Source organism: Ranitomeya variabilis, chromosome 4 (assembly GCF_051348905.1).
Source record: "Ranitomeya variabilis isolate aRanVar5 chromosome 4, aRanVar5.hap1, whole genome shotgun sequence".
Classification (NCBI taxonomy): Eukaryota; Metazoa; Chordata; class Amphibia; order Anura; family Dendrobatidae; genus Ranitomeya; species Ranitomeya variabilis.
This window is the reverse complement of record NC_135235.1, coordinates 681,380,898-681,403,386: the sequence shown is the minus strand read 5'-3', so window position 1 is coordinate 681,403,386 and position 22,489 is coordinate 681,380,898. Positions and strand designations below refer to the sequence as shown.

The window sequence follows — 22,489 nt, the reverse complement described above, 5'->3', positions numbered from 1 at the left end:
GCAGCCCGTTGTATATTGCCCAGCCCACGTTGTATATTGCGCAGCCCACTTAGTATATTGCGCAGCCCACTTTGTATATTGCGCAGGCCACTTAGTATATTGCGCAGCCCATTGTATATTGCGCTGCCCACTTAGTATATTGCGCAGCCCATTGTATATTGCGCTTCCCACTTAGTATATTGCGCAGCCCACTTAGTATATTGCGCAGCCCGTTGTATATTGCGCAGCCCACATTGTATATTACGCAGCCCACGTAGTATATTGCCCAGCCCACGTATATAGCAATGTGGGCATGATATCCCTGCTAAAAAAAAAAGAATTAAAATAAAAAATAGTTATATACTCACCTTCCGTTGGCGCCTGGATCCAGAAAGCGGTTACCGACGCTGGGGATCCACCGAAGCTCCGCCGAGCTGCTCGCGCCGGCCGCCATTCTTCCGTTCCCAGGATGCATTACGAAATTACCCAGAAGACTTGGCGGTCTCGCGAGACCGCTAAGTCTTCTGGGTAATTTCGTAATGCAGCGCCGGGAACGGAAGATGGCGGCCGGTGCGAGCGGCTCAGCGGACTACGGAGTGTGAGTATAGCAGTTTTTTTTATTATTTTTAACATTACATTTTTTTACTATTGATGCCACATAGGCAGCGTCAATAGTAAAAAATTGGGGACACACAGGGTTAATAGCGGCGTTTACGGAGTGCGTTACCTGCGGCATAACGTCCGTTACCGCCGGCATTAACCCTGTGTGAGCGGCGACCGGAGGGGAGTATGCGGGCGCCGGGCAGTGAGTGCGGGGAGTAAGGAGCGTCCATTTTCTTCCGGACTGTGCGTGCCGCTGATTGGTCGTGGCAATGGTCATGGGCGTTTTGCCACGACCAATCAGCGACTTGGATTCCATGACAGACAGAGGCCGCGACCAATGAATATCCGTGACAGACAGAAAGACAGAAGGACAGACAGACGGAAGTGACCCTTAGACAATTATATATATATAGATACATATTAATGGGAATAGGATTATCATTTGACCCTACTATCAGGTTCCCTGCCATTGTTCGTTTTATGTGTGGTTTCTATTTTTATATTTTAATCATTAATATTAAAGATTATTGTTTTTAGGTCTTCATTTGTAATTGTTGGTTCCCCCAGGTGATTGTATCACCCTTTATTACCCTGAACCTGCCTCCCATTCCTTGCTGGACAACAGTGTTAATCCGCTGGAGTTCTGGCTAGGTGCTTTGACAGCTTTCTGTGTTCGATATTGGGCAGTTCTGGGATCTCTGGTTCTGCTATCTTTAGTTTCTGTTTTCAGTTGGTTTCTGCAGCCGTCTGTTTTCTATTAGGAGGTGACCTGTTTATATACCCAGTCCTTAGATCTTTCAGGGACCTCCTTCCCCCTATCTATAGGTCTTCGCTGAGATTAACCTAGGATCGTCGGTGGGCTATTCGCAAGGAATGGGTCGCAGGGTATCAGCCTAGTCTCAGTGCAGGGTCAGTTTTCCCCTTCCATCCTTGACTCCTTGAAAAAGCCACGGGAGGCGAAACGTGCGTTGGTGCTGGAGTCCTGGGGAAATACGGATCACCTTCTTACTGGTACTTATGCTGAGAGACATTCTATTTATGCACTTTATCTGGTCCTATGACCTTTTTTGATATATATTGGTATGCATTTTGTCTTCTTAGGTTTACTTCCCAGTATTATGGATCTGTACCCCTCTTGATGTATTTAGCTATTTTGCACTATGCACTGTTCTTGTCAGTTTCTCCAATTTTATAAATGTTGTTATATTGAATAAACTAATGTACAGTAGTTGTCTACATTTTGGCATTATGTCCTTTCTTTAAGGTTTGAATCTAGTTCTGTGTTGCCGGTCCGTAACAGTTATGGTGCTATGTTTAGAAAGGAAGAGTCATTTTAACCCTTGCTGTGCTGATCAAAGATGTCACACCTGTTCCAAGACCAGTGCGGATGACATGGAGGATTCCAGAAATATCCAAGGCGAGCCACTGTAAGTCCAAGTCTCTAAAGGTGACACTGCATTAAAGCTACATTTCATCTATGGACTTTGTTTTCTTATCAACATTTGAATATATGGACTTTGATTGACACGTGACACACGGTGTCTACAATATCTACATGCTATCATTTATTTCAAAGGAATTATCATCTAAAGACTGTTTTAAAAGAACCAAGAAGAAGAATGGAAGACATCAAGATGAAGACCAGATGACGATGATCGGACCTGTGTTGCTTCAGTTTAGATTTAGGGAAGTATAATTATATATTTTATATGAATATTGGTCACGGCTTACCATAACATGAATTTACATATTATTATGTTATTGAGTACGTATAACAATAATTTATTATTATTATTATGGACATTTAAATTATTTTGCCAAAGAAGAATAAAAAGGAAGATCTTATTACTCTAAAGATGAGCTTACCTACTTTGAGGGTTCCAATTAATGTCTGTCACCCTCAAAAGGGGGAATTGCTAAATATTAATTATTGACTTATTCTTATTCTCAATTCTGTACTGGGCACATTGCCTTTCGCTGACACTATATATGTTATTTTTGACTCATAGTAAATGTCAACCCCATATAAAGAGACCATGTGCTCTTTAGGACATATATATAACATGGCCACAGTAAGAATGGGGGCTCTTTCACTCCCTACGGACTTCACACATTGCACATAGACCAGAAGAGATGGACAGCTGGTATGCGAGTTAGCCATGTGCTTCTTGATGGCTTCTACCATACTTCATGACAGAGACAGACGCCATTTACCATTCAGAATCTCAGGAAAGATGGGGAGCAAACTTTGATATGGACAATCTCTTTGTAACTATTTCACCTATTTTATGTTTTGCTGCAATGATGTTTTTTGGTGGACAATCCAATAAACCACTACATCATGACATTTTCTTTAGAGTATCGCATCTGGTAAAGAGTCCTGAATAAATACATAAAATAAGTATTTTTAACATATACCAGCCATGCCTGCCAGTACCTGCTGTGCCTGTATACCAACCATGTCAGCCTGCACCTGCCGTTCCTGGATACCAGTCGAGCCTGCCTGCCTAAGCCGTGCCTTCCCATTCCTGGCTGTTCCAGCTTCCAACCCCTTTGGGGGTCAGCTGCCGTGTGTCCGAGGTCTGTCCAGGAGTAACACGTGGCGTCCACCTGGAGCCAAGTATAACCCCATCAGGGGCTCTAAAGAAGAGTCAGGTGTGTACCTAGTCATACCCCTACAAGCTCTCCTTTGTCCATGGCACAGTGCTGTTTGTAAGATGCACTCAATTATTAGCAAGATGTTTTCTTGCTAAAAGTGTCCTATAGTCCAAAAATACAATAAATTCTAAAGTAATTTCCTTTTCTTTTTTAATTATACAACTGTCTGTGATATGTTTTTGTAGAATTTGTCAATAACATATAGTTTCTCCCCATTATTTATTTTTGATGGTTAACAAAAATGATTTTCCAGAAATTCATTTTTCACACTGGCAGGGACCCTTGTTACATCTAGGGGGCACTGTATTTTCTCCACAGAATACACATGGAGGCATATTGAGGCCATTTAAGTGCATGGCAGTCGCAGGCGTAAATGTGATAGTGAGAAAGTGACCGGTGTCATTGTGAATGGGTGATTGGTGTGCAGAGGAGATCCTCTGCATTGTAAGCCAGTAATGTTGCTCTGGGACCTGTAGTCCTACAAGCCTTGCGTTTGCTTACTTAAAGGGAGGCTTACAGTGTTAGTTGGAGACCTGGGTGGGTCTGACTAACACATACACCGCCCACCTATGAGGGTGGTTACAGCTACATGTGACCATGGTTTAAGTCACATGTGGAGAGTGTATGGACCTGAATGGTTGGAGTCTTATGTGTGTGGACCGGATCCCTGAATAACACATGGGAAGGCTGCATACCTGAAGGCATGTGTGTTGGTTGTTCCTGGGAGTAGGATGGAAGTCCTTAATAGCATACGGAGAGGCCGTGGACCTGGATGGACTCTGTGTTGGAATGTCCTGGCAGTAGGACTGGATTCCTGAAGAGCACGGGGTGAGGCCATGGTCCTGCAGAGCCTTTGACGCCTACTTTGTTGGGGAATCTACCTTCCTTCTGTGGGGTTGGAACTGTCGGGTGGCCTGGTGAGCAAGGCATGGTCCGGGACAGTGATCCCAGTAAGGCAGTTTCCCTGGTAGAGAGGACTGACGAGGAGTCAGCATGTGGAGCAGGAGCTCCTGTAAGGTAACTCCAGATAAAGTGGGTTATGGGCAGACTAGTATCAATGTCTCTATTCACATAGCATTACACGACATTAGGTTGCAGTCTCTAAACACGCCAGACCTCACTTCATCCAGTTACCATGGGAGACCACACAGTTCATTAACTTCCATGGAGTATCATATGCACTAAGTCTGCTCCACTGGACGGATGTCCTGAATAGCACATGGAGAGGCCATAGTCCTGCAGAGCCTGTGACAGCTACTGTGTTGGGGAAGCTACCATCCTTCTGTGGGTCTGGAACTGTCGGGTGGCCTGTTGAGAATCGGGATGAAGCTAAGGATGTCACCGCTGAGACCCAAGAGAGGGCTTAAGACACTGTTGAGACCCAATTGAGGGCTGAAGATGACAGTGCTGAGTCTGAGGGTGCAGAAGTGGAGGAGACCACCAAAGGAGTGGGGCCTGAAGCAGATACCTCCTCCAGTGATGGAAGGTCAACCAATCCAGGGGTTGGAAGAAGCAAGTTAAGGAAGACCCAAGAGTGTTGAATCTGCGGATGCAGGAACAAGTGGAACTCTGAAGAGGCAGAGTGTGGATGGGCAAGCTGGCCCAACTGAAAATATAATTTAAGAAGTGATGGTGCGACACGTGCTGGCCAAAATAGAACAGGATCATGAGATAGAGCTGCTTAAAGAGACAGTGAAAGAGTATGTCGAATGAGAAAGGGTCCTGAGACAAGTGGCTGAGCGCAGAGTGGATGAGCTGGAGAAGGAAGTCTTTGAGCTCAGAGGTCACCTGTTAACGTGTCAAACAGAGAACAAGGCTATATTGGAAGATATGGAGGTGCTCAGAGAAGCATTAGGTTGGTGGTCGCAGACTTATAGCGGTAGTGCCAGAGTGGTAACGAGCTGCAAATGCCCATCTTGGCGAAGGGTCTTGGAGAAGAAAGCTGAAGAAGACTGTGTGCTAAGAACAGAACAAGACAATCATCCAGTCATGGCAGATGTCTTGATGGAAAGGTCCATGGCAAAGCCAGTGCCGTCCGTCCATGAAGAGAATGAGACTTCACTGCGTGCGTGATAGAGGTACCCGAAGATGTGCGAGTAGCGTGAGCCAGTGAGGATGTGAATGAGGCCTTTAGAAAGGCAGTAGAAGCATGTACTGTGAACTGGGCACCAGAGACGAAACAGTTGGTGATACTGTCAACTAGGGAAGTCACAGTGAAGCAGGTGGCTATTCTGAGGGATATGCACCTACAATGCCTCCGCACAAAACAGATGATCCTGTTGATGAATAAGGAAGCCGTTCGACGGTTGGAGCATGCGAAGAAAGCTCAAAGTGAGCTGGGCTTTGTGGAAGACATCGTTCAAGTGCCCAGAAATCTGGTGAGTAAAGTCATTGGTAGATGAGGAAAGGTGATGCAGGAAATGGTGAATAACTCCGGTGTGGTGAGAGTGAGGATTCCAGCTTTGGACGAAGCCCAGGTAGCTGGTGAAGATGAGATGGTACAATTTGTCATTGTCGGCTCAAGGAAAAGCCTTACATATATCCGAATGCTCCTTAAATATCGGGTGACATACCTGAGGGAGATTGAGCAGCTAAGACTGGAACAACTGCAGATTAATAAACAGCTGCAGGACATAAGATGGAGGCCGTCTTCAACCCAAGGCAAAGGGAGCAGAAAGGGCCCTTCAAATAACGGAATAGCTGACAGCCGAAGACATTCAGCAAACAAATAAGGAGGCCGAGAATCTGCAAATGGCAGTTCTACTCCCAGTACAAGGCTGAGGGACCTGGACAGTAGCCCCTGTGATGTACCACAGTTGTGGCTAAAAGTATTGACACCCCTGCAATTCTGTCAGATAATACTCAGTTTCTTCCTGAAAATGATTGCAAACACAAATTCTTTGGTATTATTATCTTCATTTAATTTGTCTTAAATGAAAAAACACAAAAAGAATTGTCCTAAAGCCAAATTGGATATAATTCCATACCAAACATAAAAAAGGGGGTGGACAAAAGTATTGGCACTGTGTGAAAAATCATGTGATGCTTCTCTAATTTGTTTAATTAACAGCACCTGTAACTTACCTGTGGTACCTAACAGGTGTTGGCAATAACTAAATCACACTTGCAGCCAGTTGCAACATGGATTAAAGTTGACTCAACCTCTGTCCTGTCTCCTTGTGTGTACCACATTGAGCATGGAGAAAAGAAAGAAGACCAAAGAACTGTCTGAGGACTTGAGAAACCAAATTGTGAGGAAGCATGAGCAATCTCAAGGCTACAAGTCCATCTCCAAAGACCTGAATGTTCCTGTGTCTACCATGTGCAGTTTCATCAAGAAGTTTAAAGCCCATGGCACTGTGGCTAACCTCCCTTGATGTGGACGGAAAAGAAAAATTGACAGATTTCAACGCAAGATTGTGCAGATGTTGGATAAAGAACCTCGACTAACATCCAAACAAGTTCAAGTTGCCCTGCAGTCCGAGGGTACAACAGTGTCAACCCGTACTATCCGTCGGCATCTGAATGAAAAGGGACTGTATGGTAAGAGACCCAGGATGACCCCACTTGTTACCCCGAGACATAAAAAAGCCAGGCTGGAGTTTGCCAAAACTTGCCTGAAAAAGCCTAAAATGTTTTGGAAGAATGTTCTCTGGTCAGTAGTAGAGTAGAGCTTTTTGGGCAAAGGCATCAACAGAGTTTACAGGAGAAAAAAGAGGCATTAAATTAAAAAAAACACGGTCCCTACAGTCAAACATGGCGGAGGTTCCCTGATGTTTTGGGGTTGCTTTGCTGCCTCTGACACTGGACTGCTTGACTGTGTGCATGGCATTATGAAGTCTGAAGACTACCAACAAATTTTGCAGCATAATGTAGGGCGCCCAGTGTGAGAAAGCTGGGTCTCCCTCAGAGGTCATGGGTCTTCCAGCAGGACAATGACCCAAAACACACTTCAAAAAGCACTAGAAAATGGTTTGAGAGAAAGCACTGGAGACTTCTAAGGTGGCCAGCAATGAGTCCAGACCTGAATCCTATAGAACACCTCTGGAGAGATCTAAAAATGGCAGTTTGGAGAAGGCACCCTTCAAATATCAGGGACCTGGAGCAGTTTGCCAAAGAAGAATGGTCTAAAATTCCAGCAGAGCATTGTAAGAAACTCATTGATGGTTACCGGAAGCGGTTGGTCGCAGTTATTTTGGCTAAAGGTTGTGCAACCAAGTATTAGGCTAAGGGTGCCAATACTTTTGTCTGGCCCATTTTTGGAGTTTTGCATGAAATGATCAATGTTTTGCTTTTTTCTTCATTCTCTTTTGTGTTTTTTCATTTAAGACAAATTAAATGAAAATAATAATACCAAAGAATTTGTGTTTGCAATCATTTTCAGGAAGAAACTGAGTATTATCTGACAGAATTGCAAGGGTGTCAATACTTTTGGCCACAACTGTACATGGGTCAGACTCAGATCGAACAGTAGGCTCGACTGTCAGTGGGATGTATGACTGCATCAACCATGGGTAGTGGCCATGGAGAGAAAGGTCGGGTGAAGGGGCATACTGGAAAAATGTGGAGACTAAAAAGGGTCTGATGACACAGACTGTGACTCAGGGGCTGAAGCGCAAGACCTTCATATTGACCGCTGGGGGCAGGGAAGGTTTAACAAAGTGACAGTGATGGACTACGTCTCAGGAGCTGACGCTCAAAGAAGACTGAGAGGGCCCTCTCGACTTGTAGGGCAAGGTGACATGGGTGCCCGGTCTCGAGGCCCCTGGTTTATGGCAAGTGTTCAACCCAAGAGGATTGAACAGGGGGAGGATTTGTGAGTCAGTGACCCCTGATACTGCTAGCGGGTGCTGTATGTTCTCCTCAGAATACACACGGAGGCATATTGAGGCCGTGCGAGTACATGGCAGTCACAGGCATAACTGTGATAGTGAGACAATGATCGACGTCATTGTGAATAGCCGGTAGGTGTCGCAGAAGAGATCCTCTGCGCTGTAAGCCAGTAATGTTGCTATGGGACCTGTAGTCCTACGAGCCTTGTGTTTGTTTACTTAAAGGGAGGCTTACAGGGTTAATCGGAGAGCTGGGCGGGTCTGACTAACCACACATACACTGCCCACCTATGGGGGTGGTTACAGGTACATAATGTGACCATGGTTTGGGTCACATGTGAAGAGTGTATGGACCTGAATGGTTGGAGTCTTATGTGTGTGGACTGGATCCCAGAATAGCACACGGAGAGGCGGCATACCTGAAGGCCTGTGTGTTGATTGTTCCTGGGAGTAGGATGGACGTCCTGAATAGCACACGGAGAGGCCATAGTCCTGCAAAGCCTGTGACAGCTACTGTGTTGGGGAAGCTAACATCCTTCTGTGGGTCTGGAACTGTCGGGTGGCCTGTTGAGCAAGGCATGGTCCGGGACAGTGATCCCAGTAAGGCAGTTTCCCAGGGAAAGAGGACTTATGAGGAGTCAGCGTGTGAAGCAGGAGCTCCTGTAAGGTAACTCCAGATAAAGGGTGTTATCGGCAGACTAGTATCTGCCAGTGGAACAGACTTAGTGCCTATGATGTTCCATGGAAGTTGATGAACTGTGTGGTCTCTCACGGTAACTGGATGAAGTGAGGTCCGTCGAGTTTAGAAACTGCAACCTAATGTCGTGTAATGCTATGTGAATAGAGACATTGATATGGCGCACGGACTGCCTCGGGAACTGGTTATAGAAGAGGACTGGCAGGTGTAGTGTCTGTTAAATGAAGTAAGCTGTGTACTATGAACTCTATGTGTGTGATGTGTAACATGGCGGTTTATGACATGTAAATAAACCGCATGGACTGTTTAATGGAGAAAATCGTGCCTGAATCCCGTTGCTAAGCGAGAGTCCCCCAACACATGCAGTAAGTACTGTTTTACAGTATCATAATAACCTTTTCTTTGTTTGGGATTTTTGATATTTGAAGGGGTTGTCCACTACTTAAATAAACCCTTATCATTCCCTATTTTTGGTTCAGTTTAAATAAAAACACTCAAACCTCTAATACCTGCTCAATCAGCGCTGGCGTCGCTATCCCCACCTTTGGACATATCGATCAATAAGAAGACATCAGAGAGCATACATCCAAAAGCGGGAACAGTGAAGCTAGAGCTGACTAGGTGCAGGGCTTGTGTGATGCAACAACCTCTCATTTATGAACCCCAGGAAAGCGATTGCTGAAACCAAGGGAATGGCACTGGATCGGAAGGTGAGTATGAGTGTTTTTTTTTTTGTTTTTTTTTTAACAATGCCAAACATAAGGTATGACAAAAATATGTCCTACTAGTGAACAACCCCTTTTCAAAGATAACATTTTGGTTAAAAAAATTTCAACATTTGAACATGAAAAAGGCTTCTCTCCCCTGTGTGACTTCTCTGATGTTTATTTCGAGTCAATTTATTTGTAATACATTTCCCACATTAAGAACATGAAAAAGGCTACACCCCTGTGTGTCTTCTCTGGTGGCTAAGAAGAGATGATTTCTTCACAAAACATTTTCCACATTCGGAACATGAAAAGGGCTTCTCCCCTGTGTGACTTCTTTGGTGTTTAACAAGACTTCCTTTCTGTATAAAACATTTTCTACATTCGGAACATGAAAAGGGCTTCTCCCCTGTATGGGTTCTCTGGTGGCTTTCCAGATGCGCTTTCCGCGTAAAACATTTCCCACATTCTGAACATGAAAAAGGCTTCTCCCCTGTGTGGGTTCTCTGATGATTAATAAGCACTGATTTTTCTGCAAAACATTTCCCACATTCTGAGCATGAAAAAGGCTTCTCCCCCGTGTGGGTTCTCTGATGATTAATAAGCACTGATTTTTCTGCAAAACATTTCCCACATTCTGAACATGAAAAAGGCTTCTCCCCTGTGTGGGTTCTCTGATGATTAATAAGCACTGATTTTTCTGCAAAACATTTCCCACATTCTGAGCATGAAAAAGGCTTCTCCCCTGTGTGGGTTCTCTGATGATTAATAAGCACTGATTTTTCTGCAAACCATTTCCCACATTCTGAACATGAAAAAGCCTTCTCCCCTGTGTGGGTTCTCTGATGATTAATAAGCACTGATTTTTCTGCAAAACATTTCCCACATTCTGAACATGAAAAAGGCTTCTCCCCTGTGTGAGTTCTTTGGTGGTTAACAAGATTTCCTTTCTGTATAAAACATTTCCCACATTCTGAACATGAATATGGCTTCTCCCCTGTGTGGGTTCTCTGATGCTTAACCAAATCTGATTTCTCTTTAAAGCATTTCCCACATTCTGAGCATGAAAAAGGCTTCTCCCCTGTGTGGGTTCTCTGGTGGCTTTCAAGATGCGCTTTCCGGTTAAAAAACTTCCCACATTCGGAACATGAAAAATGCTTCTCCCCTGTGTGGGTTCTCTGGTGGCTATCGAGATTCCATTTGTGGATAAAACATTGCCCACATTCTGAACATGAAAATGGTTTCTCCATTGTGTGATTTCGCTGGTGACGAACAAGTTTTGATTTCTGATTAAAACATTTCCCACACTTGGAACAAGAAAATCTATTCTCTGCTATGTGAATTTTTTGATGTTTGAGAAAATACTTTTTGAGACGAAGGCTATTACCATATTCTAAACGTGAAAATGGCTTCTTTGCTTTAGGAGCAGTTTGTTTTTTAATGCTTATTTTGTGACTTTGATTTTCCTTAATAGTCGGTAATGAATCAGAAGACAGGACCTGTTTCAAAGGAGCATATGACAGATCTTTGCTGTGAAGGCACGATGGTATATCTGGAGTAATGGCATTCACTTCAGTTGTATCCTGTGGGATCTCAAAATCATCTGATTTAAAAATTGAAGATGTCAACTGTCCCTCTGATCTCCTGATACAGTCATCTGCCAAAAATAAAAAACAATTATTTTTGGATAAAATATCCTTGAATTTTTTATTTTTGAACATTTCTATCATTTAGTGTGGGTATACTATAATATTTTATACAAATCTAGCTAAAGCAACAGTTCTTCTAAGGCACCTGTAGCTCGGGAACCACATGTGACTCGCGGGCCTATGAATTGTGGCTTGCAACTGTCTGCCAGCTTGGTGCATTAGGTCCAGGTCTTGCAAACAGGTATGAAGAGCACATCTTAAAATGGTGAATTTTATGAGCAGCCCTGCACAAAAGAGTAGATCTGGATGCACATATACTGCTCTTAGGGGGTTTGAGATATTTTAAGGCTGGAGACAAAATTATAGTACCTGTCAGAGGAGGTGTTTGAAGCTGGATGTGACCGTGTCTTGGGAGTGCTTTATAGGAGAATACTGAATGGGGGTATTATGGGAACCCCTGTATCTTAGTTTACTGCATTGGAGTGATTTTTGTGGAAAAGCTTTAGTTACCATTATTCCTGTAATGGTAAAGTTGCCACTATTGTGAGGGGGCAGGAGTTGAATGTGGCTCGCGACCCTCTCTCAAGGCTGGATGTGGCTTGCAAGCCTCTCTCAGAGCTGAATGTGGCTTTCAAGGTCAGAAACATTGGGGACCTCTGTTCTAAGGACTAATTACGAAGTAGATAGATTACAGTGCTAGGTAGGCAGGGGAGTGTAAGTGGCTCTATACTCATCAGTGCTAGTCATGCAGGCACTGTATGTGGGTATATAGATATCATTGCATACATCAAGGGGATCCATTCCATTACTGTCTGCTGCTGCTGCCTATTACATATATACCTAGCCCCAGGTATCAGTGGCTAGGAAGGATTTTTTTGGCATCTTAATCCTGATTATTTTATTCCAAATCAGTCCACAGCCCCCTTTTTTTCCATTTGCTTGTTGACACTGAAGACTACAGCCAGATCCTTTTCATAGTACAGCGTGAAAATCCAGCTATTTTAAACGGGTTTGCCCATCCCAGCCATTACATCTGACTACGCAGAAAATTCTACCAATTTTTGTGGTACAGTAGAATTATTTTTGAGTGTCTTATACATTTTCTTGACACCATCTTGCTGCCCCAAAAATATATAGATGCAAAAAAAAAATATTTAGCAACAGGGCAGATATTTTAAACTGGGTTTTGTACGCCACATGGATCGCATATCATTGCGCTCAAAATTGTGCCATTTCAGGGCTCCATAGAATTTTTTTGTTGCGTCATTGCCTATTTATTAATGTCTTCAAAAGGAGATTTGTAGTTAAATTTCCGCGCTGCCGCTAAGATGAATTTCAGGAGAGTATAGTTGATTCACAGTGGTTTTATTCAACGCGTTTCAGGGGTCTCATGCCCCCTTCATCAGGAAATACCACGGTGAAGACCTGTGGATCTGCAGCAGCCGCTATCTACATGCTCTAATCTCATCCTAACCAGGTGAGCAAATTTGGTGTATATTCTCCTCTATGTAACGTGGATAAGACCCTATTGCGCTCTTTGTCTCCCCATTGTTTTGCAATAATTGCCTATTTATTGACACAATATTGCTGGCCAAAAAAAATATATATATATACAGGCCAGATATTGAACATTGTGGAATCTTGGTGACACATCTCATCTATCTGTGGGCTACAAATTGTGGCATTTGAGGCCTCCATTCAACTTTTTTTGTTGTGTCTTACCCTTGTTCTGCACACTATTTTGCTGTAGAAAATAAAAATACAGGCCAGATATTTTACAGTGTAGTATCTATGTGACACGCCTCATCTATCTGTGGGCTACAAATAGTGGCATTTGAGGCCTACATTCAACTGTTTTTGCTGTGCCTTACCCTAGTTCTACACAATATTTTGCTGTGAAAAAAAAAATACCGTATATACTCGAGTATAAGCCGACCCGAGTATAAGCCGACCCCCCTAATTTTGCCACAAAAAACTGGGAAAACTTATTGACTCGAGTATAAGCCTAGGGTGGAAAATGCAGCAGGTACCGGTGAATTTCAAAATTAGAAATAGATACTCCATACCGTTCATTATGGCCCCATAGATACTCAACATAAAGCTGTGCCATATATACAATGCTCTGCACCGTTGCCCCATAGATAGCTGTGCCATATATATAATGCTCTGCACCGTTGCCCCATAGCTGTGCCATATAGTGCTCTGCACCATTGCCCCATAGCTGTGCCATATAGTGCTCTGCACCGTTGCCCCATAGCTGTGCCATATAGTGCTCTGCACCATCCATTATTGCCCCATAGCTGTGCCATATAGTGCTCTGCACCATTATTGCCCCATAGCTGTGCTATATAGTGCTCTGCACCATTATTGCCCCATAGCTGTGCCATATAGTGCTCTGCACCATTATTGCCCCATAGCTCTGCCATATAATGCTCTGCACCATTATTGCCCCATAGCTCTGCCATATAATGCTCTGCACCATTATTGCCCCATAGCTGTGCCATATAGTGCTCTGCACCATTATTGCCCCATAGCTCTGCCATATAGTGCTCTGCACCATTATTGCCCCATAGCTGTGCCATATAATGCTCTGCACCATTATTGCCCCATAGCTCTGCCATATAATGCTCTGCACCATGATTGCCCCATAGCTCTGCCATATAATGCTCTGCACCATTATTGCCCCATAGCTCTGCCATATAATGCTCTGCACCATTATTGCCCCATAGCTCTGCCATATAATGCTCTGCACCATTATTGCCCCATAGCTCTGCCATATAATGCTCTGCACCATTATTGCCCCATAGCTGTGCCATATAATGCTCTGCACCATTATTGCCCCATAGCTCTGCCATATAATGCTCTGCACCATTATTGCCCCATAGCTCTGCCATATAATGCTCTGCACCATTATTGCCCCATAGCTCTGCCATATAATGCTCTGCACCATTATTGCCCCATAGCTCTGCCATATAATGCTCTGCACCATTATTGCCCCATAGCTCTGCCATATAATGCTCTGCACCATTATTGCCCCATAGCTGTGCCATATAGTGCTCTGCACCATTGCCCCATAGATGCTCCACATAAATCTGTGCTGCTGCTGCTGCAATAAAAAAAAAAAAAAAACACATACTCACCTGTCTTGCTTGCAGCTCCTCGGCGCCATCTTCCCGGCGTCTCTCCGCACTGACTGATCAGGCAGAGGGCGGCGCGCACACTATATGCGTCATCGCGCCCTCTGCGCCCTATGGGAGGTGGAGCAGCCTATTCATTTCTCTAATGAGCGGTCCCACGTGACCGCTCAGGGGAAGAGGCTGCGGCACCCGGAGAAAGTGGGACGTGCAGGGGGAGCGCCCGGAGCCCCGGAAGCAGGTGAGTATATGACAGTGCTCACCCGCCGACCCCACCACCGATCATGACTCGAGTATAAGCCGAGAGGGGCACTTTCAGCCCAAAAATTTGGGCTGAAAATCTCGGCTTATACTCGAGTATATACGGTACATGCCACATATTTTACGGTGTGGCATCTCCATGACATGCCTCATCTATCTGTGGGCTACAAGTTGAGGCATCTGAGGCCTCCATTGAACTTTTTTTGCTGTGTCTTACCCTAGTTGACACCAGTTTGCTAAATAAAAAATTTGTTACCTACAGGGCACATATTTTAAACTGTGGTTTTCCCGCACACGGATCATTTATATTCATTTTCATATACAAATTCAGCCATTTGTAGTGAACGTGGAAAATATTGTAGTCCCATTTAAAATGGCCAAGGCGAGTGGCAAGGAACGGGAAAGTGGACATGATGCTGATGGTGCATGCAGAGGCCGAGGGCAAGCTGAAATTGGGCCACAACAAACACCCACATTTTCTCGCTTGACCTTCCTGTCCCAATTACTAGGGGACCGCAGCACACCACTATTGAACCCAGAGGAGTGTCAAAAGGTTGTTGGTTGGATAGCAGATAATGCTTCCAGTCACTTTGCCACCACCACCACGTCTTCCACAGTCAAATCTGAGTAGCCATGAGTCTGGACTGCATATTACTCACCCTGATCCTCCTACCTCCCACAGTGCCGAGTGCCCGGAGACAACTGATCCCACACTTGGAAACTTCGAAGAGCTGTTCACTTTTCCATTTATAGATGCCCAGTCCACTTGAAGTGGGAAAAGATGAGATTGCATGTAGTGATGCCCAAATATTTGTGCAGCCACGATCATAGGAAGGGGACGGTGGAAAAGTGTCACAAGAGGTGGACGATGATGAGACACAATTGCCAGAATGTCAGGAGGAGAACCAGGGTGCAGATGTGGAAGATGAGGTGGGGGATGATACAGTAACTGACCCAACCTGGCAGGCGGACATGCAGAGCAAGGACAGCAGCACACATGGGGAAGGAGGTGTAGCACCCCAACAGGCAGGAAGAAGCAGTCTGGTGGCCACAGCCAGAACGCGGGCAACCCTTCCCCGCAACACCAACATGATGGAAGTTGCCAGTCCAACTTCTAGGTCTTCCCTAGTCTTTTTGTTTTTAAAATACTCTGACAATTACCCCAAACAGGCTATTTGCACCACCTGCCATGTCAACAGCAGGGGTAGCAAAACTACCAGCCTGACCAAAACCAGCATGATCAGGCACATGGCAGCAAAGCACCCGACTTTGTGGGCCAAACCTCAGGCTCCAGGAACGGTGTCTGCGGGTAACACCACTGCTTCTTCCACTGTTATGCGTGCAAGCCAATCACCTCTCCACGGTGCATGCGAAGATGCCTCCTGCCCTGCACCTGTCATTGCCCACACTTAACTTGCACCATCATCAAGCACGTCCACGTCCTTGTCCCAGCCTTCAGTTGTCCATACCCCAGGCATTGGAATGCAAGCGGAAATACGCAGCCAATGCCCCACAGGCCACAGTACTAAATTCACACATTTCTTGTCTGTTTGCGCTCGAAATATTGCCTTTTAGGCTAGTGGAGACAGAAGCTTTCAGCAACCTGATGGCTGCGGCCATCCCAAGGTACTCAGTCCCCAGCCGCCACTATTTCGCCCGGTGTGCTGTCCCGGCATTACACAAGCATGTGTCCCACAACATTGCCCGTGCCCTCAACAATGCAGTTACTGGGAAAGTACACCTAACCTCAGACACGTGGACAAGTGCTTGTAGGCAGGGATGGTACATCTCACTGACAGCACACTGGGTTAACATAGTGGAAGCCGGGACCCAGTTGGACCTTGGGATCGAACATGTCCTCCCGATACTGAGGATTGCAGGCCGTACGTCAATCATGGTTGCCCCCACAGTCTACAGCTCCTGCACCTCCTCCTCCTCTTCAGCCTCCATCTCTGAAATGTGCACATCAGTCACAAGCTGGAACCACAGCAGCACTGTCTTGGCCATGTGGCAACAGGCTATGTTGAAGCTAATATGCTTAGGTAACAAACCGCACAATGCTGAAGAGTTGTGGACAGCTCTGAAAGAGCAGTCAGATTTGTGGCTGACACCGATGAACCTACAGCCTGGCTTGGTCGTATGTGACAATGGCCGGAACCTGGTGGCGGCTCTGAGGCTAGGTGAGCTTACACACGTACCATGCCTGGCCCTTGGGCTTAACTTTGTCGTTCAACGGTTTCTCAAAAGCTACCCAGAGCTGCCAGAATTGGTTGAAAAAGTACTCCGCCTATGTGCCTGTTTTAGAAAGTCAGCTACAGCTTCAGCCACCCTTGCCATGCTTCAGCAGCGTTTGCAGCTTCCGGCTCACCGACTGGTGTGTGGTGTACACGTTGGAACTCTACATTGCATATGTTGGAAAGTATTTGTGAGTAGAATAGGGCAGTTGTTCACTACCAGCATCAACAAGGCCGTCGTTATTCATGTCAGAATCCACACATAAAACCTCAGTAGTGGACATGGATGTCAGACATATGTACCATCCTACAAAACTTTAAGGAGTCCACCAAGATCGTGAGCGGTGACAATGCGATTAGCATCACCATCCCGCTTCTCTGCATTCTGGAAAGCTCTCTGATCATAATGAAAGAGGATGTATTGCAGGTGGTGCACGAGCACATGGAGCAAGGAACCATACAGGGTGATAACACACAGCCAAGCCTCATGTCGTCCCAACGTGGATTGGTAGACAATGAGGAAGAGGAGGAAGAACAGGAGCAACTTTTCATGTGCTATAGACAGTACTACAAGTACAACTGTCATACCGTCTGTTCAGCATGGATGGCCTGAGGACAGTGAGGAGGTGGACAGCATGGTCAGCTATCCTGTTGGCAGTCTGGCACGCATGGCTGACTTTTTGTTGAGCTGCCTTTCCCGTGACCCACGCATTATCAAAATTTTCGGTGACACTCATTACTGGTTGGTGACACTTCTATACCCATGCTACAAGGAGAACTTGTAATCTCTTCTTCCAGAGGCAGACAGGTGTACTAAAATGCTGCACTACCAGAGGGCCCTTGCTGCGGAATTATTAAAAAAATTCCTATCTGAAAACATTGGCGGCAGACGTCACAGTTTGTTGGACAACCAAGGAGTACAGGCGAGAGAGACACAACTCCAATCCAGCAGAGGCAGGGGAACACTGGCAAAGTTCTGGGAGTTTTCTCAGACACTCCCATCGCCTAGGTCCAGAGGCGTGGGGTACTGTCACAAGGAGTGCAATGTTTGGGAAGATGCTGAAGGAGTACCTTGCTGACTGTACCAACGTCCTCCGTGATTCCTCTGTGCCTTATAATTATTGGGTATCCAAGCTGGACACATGGCATGAACTGCCTCTCTAACGCCTTGGAGGTCCTGGCCTGCCCTGCCGATAGCATTTTTTCAGAGCGAGATTTTAGTGCTACTGGGGGAATTATAACTGATAAGCGCATCCTCCTGTCAACTGAAAATGCTGACAGGCTGACTCATAAAAATGAACAAGGGCTGGATGGGGCCAGACTTCTCTACACCACCGAATGATAATAGCGAAACATAACCTCCAATACAGTGTATTTTTTGGGAAGATGTAATCCCATGCACCTCTTCACACCCACACATGGGTATACGCTTCCAGATTTTGGTTATTTGGTGTTATCCTCCTTCTCCTCATCATCCACCACCACTAGTACACCAGGTTGAACGTGTTCTGTGATGCTACAGCCACCCTAGTTTTTTGCAAGGGTGTTTATGATGCCCGTAAAAATGTTTAAAAAAATATCTACCCCCCCAGGGAAAAATGTTTGTCAGCCCATACAATTTGTGTATGGGCATTACAACTATAGGAGACCCGCACCTTTAAATTGGGAAAAGATTCATAGGAGGACATCCTCCACGTCTCTTCAGACACCACCACTAGATCATGAGGGTGAATGTATTCTATGATGCAACAGCCACTCTAGTTTTTGGCAAGGGTGTTTATGATGCCGTAATTTTTTTTTTCTTTTAAAGCTGATGTGTACCCCCCAGGGGGAAATGTTTGTCAGCCCATACACTTAGTGTATGGGCATTACAAATATAGGAGACCCGCTCCTTTATAATGGATATTTTTTTATGAGACCATCCTCCACATCTTTTTCAAGGGGCATTGGATCATGACAGGAGCTAGTTTCATGCACTATAGACGGTCCTACCTCCACAACTGTCATACTGTCTGTTCAGCTGATGGCCTGAGGACAGGGAGGAGGAAAGCATGGTCAGTCATCCTCTTAGTGAGGACACGGAAGTCTTGCCGCATCCCTGACTTTATGTCACGCTGCCTTTCCCGTGACCCTCGTGTTTTCAAAATTTTGGGTGACAGTCATTACTGGTTGGTGACTCTTCTAGACCCACGCTACAAGAAGAACTTTCTATCTCTTATTCCCGAGGCAGACCAGTCTACTAAAATGGGGCAGTATCAGAAGGCCCTTGTTGGGGAATTATTAAATAAATTCCCATCTGAAAATGCTGGTGACAGAGGTCACAGTTCATTGGACAACCAAGGAGTACAGGCGAGAGAGACACAACTCCAATCCAGCAGAGGCAGGGGAACACTGGCAAAGTTCTGGGAGAGTTTTCTCAGCCCCCCCATTCACAGGCCCTGAGGCGTGGGGTACTCTCACAAAGAGTGCAACGTTTGGGAACATGATGAGGGAGTACCTTGCTGACTGCACCAATGTCCTCCGTGATTCCTCTGTGCCTTATAATTATTGGGTATGCAAGCTGGACACGTGGCATGAACTGCTCTCTACGCCTTGAGGTCCTGGCTTGCCTTGCTGCTAGCATTTTGGCAGAGCGGGTTTTTATTGCAGCTGGTTGGAATTATAACTCATAAGCATATCAGTCTGTGAACTGAAAATGATGACAGGCTGACTCATAAAAATGAACAAGGGCTGGATTAGGCCAGACTTCTCAACACCACCGAATGATAGCAGCATAACATAAACTCAAATCCAGTGGTTTTTTTTGGGGAGGTCTATTTCCATGCACCTCTTTACACCCACACATGGGTATACGCTTCCTGATTTTGGCTATTTGCTGTTGTTCTCCTCCTTCTCCTCATCCTCCATCACCATATCAACAGGGTGACCGTGGTTCGTGATGCAACACCCACATTATTTTTAAAAAAAAGTGATTATCATGCCCGTAAAAAAAATAATGTTTATTCAGTATGTTCATGTATGAACATCCAGTCCACACTCATGGCTACTCAGACTTGACTGTGTGGAAGACATGGTGGTGGTGGCTAAGTGACTGGAAGCATTATCTGCTATCCAACCAACAACAGTTTCACACTCCAGCTTCAATAGTGGTGTGGTGCGATCCCCTAGAAACTGGGACAGGAAGGTCGAGCGAGAAGATGTGGGTCTTTGTTGTGGCCCTCTTTCAGCTTGGCCACGGCCTCGTCCTCTGCATGCACCATCAGCATCACGTCCACTTCCCCGCCCCTTACATTTCCCATTTTAAATGGACTACCGAACTATTTCAAAAGCTCAACAAAAATGTATTTATTTGAAGCAAAATTATATCTGATCAGTATGCCTTCAAAGCTATGATTTTTCCACCACAGATACTACAGGCCGCAGCCACAGATAACAGACTGTATAATTATCTTTTCTGTTGTACGTGTAATTTTGAAAAATTAAAAAAAAAAAAAGAGTAGAACAAGGCTGGCACACAGAACTATGATATGTGTTCTTGCAATACTACGATTCTTCCACCACAGATACACCAGGCCTCAGCCTGACGTAATAGACTGTATACATTTTTTGGGGGGTTTTGCTGTTTAAAAAAAAAAAAAAAAAAAAAAGAGTTGAACAAGGCTAGCAGACAAAACTATGCAACTTGTGCCTGCGAAGGTATGATTTTTCCACCACTGATACACCAGGCCTCAGCCTGACATGACAGACTATAAATTTTTGGGGGGGTTTGATGATTTTTGAAAAAAAAATTAAAATGAGTTGAACAAGGCTAGCAGACAGAACTATGCAACTTATGCCTGCGAAGGTACAATTTTTCCACCACAGAAAAAACAGGCCTCAGCCTGACATAACACGTTGTATGAAAGATTTTTTGGGTTTTTGCAGATTTTTTGAAAAAAAAAAAGAGTTGAACAAGGCTAGCAGACAGAACTATGCAACTTATGCCTGCGAAGGTACGATTTTTCCAGCACAGATACACCAGCCGTCACCGTGAGATAACAGACTGAGCTAAATGTGGCCTTGATTTTTTTCGGCACAACTAAATTGTGTCAACAAGTTGGCTATGACACACACAAAAAAAATTTGGGGAGCACTCACATCTAATGACTGGGACAAAAAAAAAATAGATTTGCACGCTCTTCCATTAAAATGACCTGGCTGTAGTCTGCAGCGTGACCAAGCAAATAAATGTAGAAATAAGGGGGCTATGGATTGCTTTAGAATAAAAGGAGCAGATAAAAGGTGAAGGGAATAAAAAAAATTGCCACAGAAAACTGCAGCTAGTTATATATAAAATACGCAGCAGCAGACAGTAATGGAGCTTTTGGAGATATGCAGTGTGATCTATGTATTCATACAGTGCCTGCTTGCCTTGCACTGATGTGGATACGCGCACATAGACTCCCCTGCCTACCTAGCGCTGCAAACTCATGACCCCCGAATTAGCCCTAAAAAGGACTGTTGGTTTCTCAGGAGTTGTGGACTGAACAGTTGCAGACCTACACTAACTATTAGGCCGGGATCAAACATACGCGAGATACGGCCTAGTCTCGCAGGTGAAAACCCTCCTCTGGCGCCGGCACTCCGGAGCGGAGCGTGCAGCTCCATGTGTTGCTGTGTGCTGCACCCTCCGCTCCGGAGTGCCGGCGCCTGATGAGGGTTTTCACCTGCGAGACTCAGCAGTATCTCGCGTATGTGTGATCCCGGCCTTAAAAGGATGATTCTGACCCTATCTCAGCAGCAGTTCTCCCTACACTAGCTGAGTCCGGAGCGGACTGTGCTGAGCAGGGCGGTGCCAGTTCTCTTATAGACCTGATGATGCTGTGCGGCCAGCCAATCAGTGCAGTACTACAACAAAGATGGCTGCGGTATTCCAGTGCATGTCTGACAATCCCTGCATTGTCATTGGCGCTGTAAAGAGCGCCAGAATTGTAGGGCGGAAACCCGAGCTCCCGCCGAATAATCCTGGAAATTGTCGGTGCTCGCCGAGTACCGAGTAGTGGCGAGCACATTCGCTCATCACTAATTCCAACACATCTCCTGCAGGTATAAATAAATGTATATTACAGCCATCAGCGGTGAACAGCTTAGAGATTTATAATGGACAGGTGTCATTTTTTTATGTAGTTTATCACAATCCTATTTGAAGTTAGTCAGTTTTAAAATAAATTGTAAAGTCAGGATAAAGGGAAACTCTGCTACTATACAGAAATTCAAAGTTTGGTCAGAAAGACTGGACCTGCTCTTGTAGGGACCATATGAGCACATTCAGCAGCACAGAAGGGAAAGAAGGTCGATTCATCCAATAAGATATCAGGGTTCTAGGAAGCCAACAGCATCATTACCCTCTGCTTTCTGTTACAGGCCCATCATAATATTTTTCTTCCAGTGATTTTCTAACTTGTCAGCACATTCTACGTACGCTGTCATTTGTCTTTGTAGTTTACAGATCTGGGCAGGTAATGGTCAGCGCCTTCTAATCCCAGAGGATACGTGGGTCCTCCAGGTTGTAAGTTCTATAGAAAAGGTCTTTCAATGACCAAAGTTATTTGAGCAGTTTTGGGTAGAGGAGAATGTTGTGGTCTAGAGGCAAAATGGTGATCACTTGATTATGATATGATTTGCACAATCAATATAGCAGCCACAGCCAGTGACTGAGAAGAATTCCATCAGACCAAAAATCATTGCATAAAATA

The 22,489-nt window shown here is 45.0% G+C and overlaps 1 protein-coding gene across 2 annotated transcripts in view; it reads right to left on the bottom strand.

Annotated features, from left to right (window-relative positions):
- Positions 1–9,275: 9,275 nt before the first annotated feature.
- Positions 9,276–22,489, bottom strand: part of LOC143766347 (uncharacterized) — a 149,341-nt gene continuing 136,127 nt past the window's right edge. The window contains exon 7 of one of the 2 annotated variants that reach the window (XM_077253967.1): positions 9,276–11,133. In XM_077253967.1, the coding sequence (XP_077110082.1) occupies positions 9,710–11,133 (1,424 nt within the window). In that variant the 3' untranslated portion in view covers positions 9,276–9,709. The remainder of the gene's footprint in view (positions 11,134–22,489) is intronic. The other variant, XM_077253966.1, reaches the window with a different exon arrangement.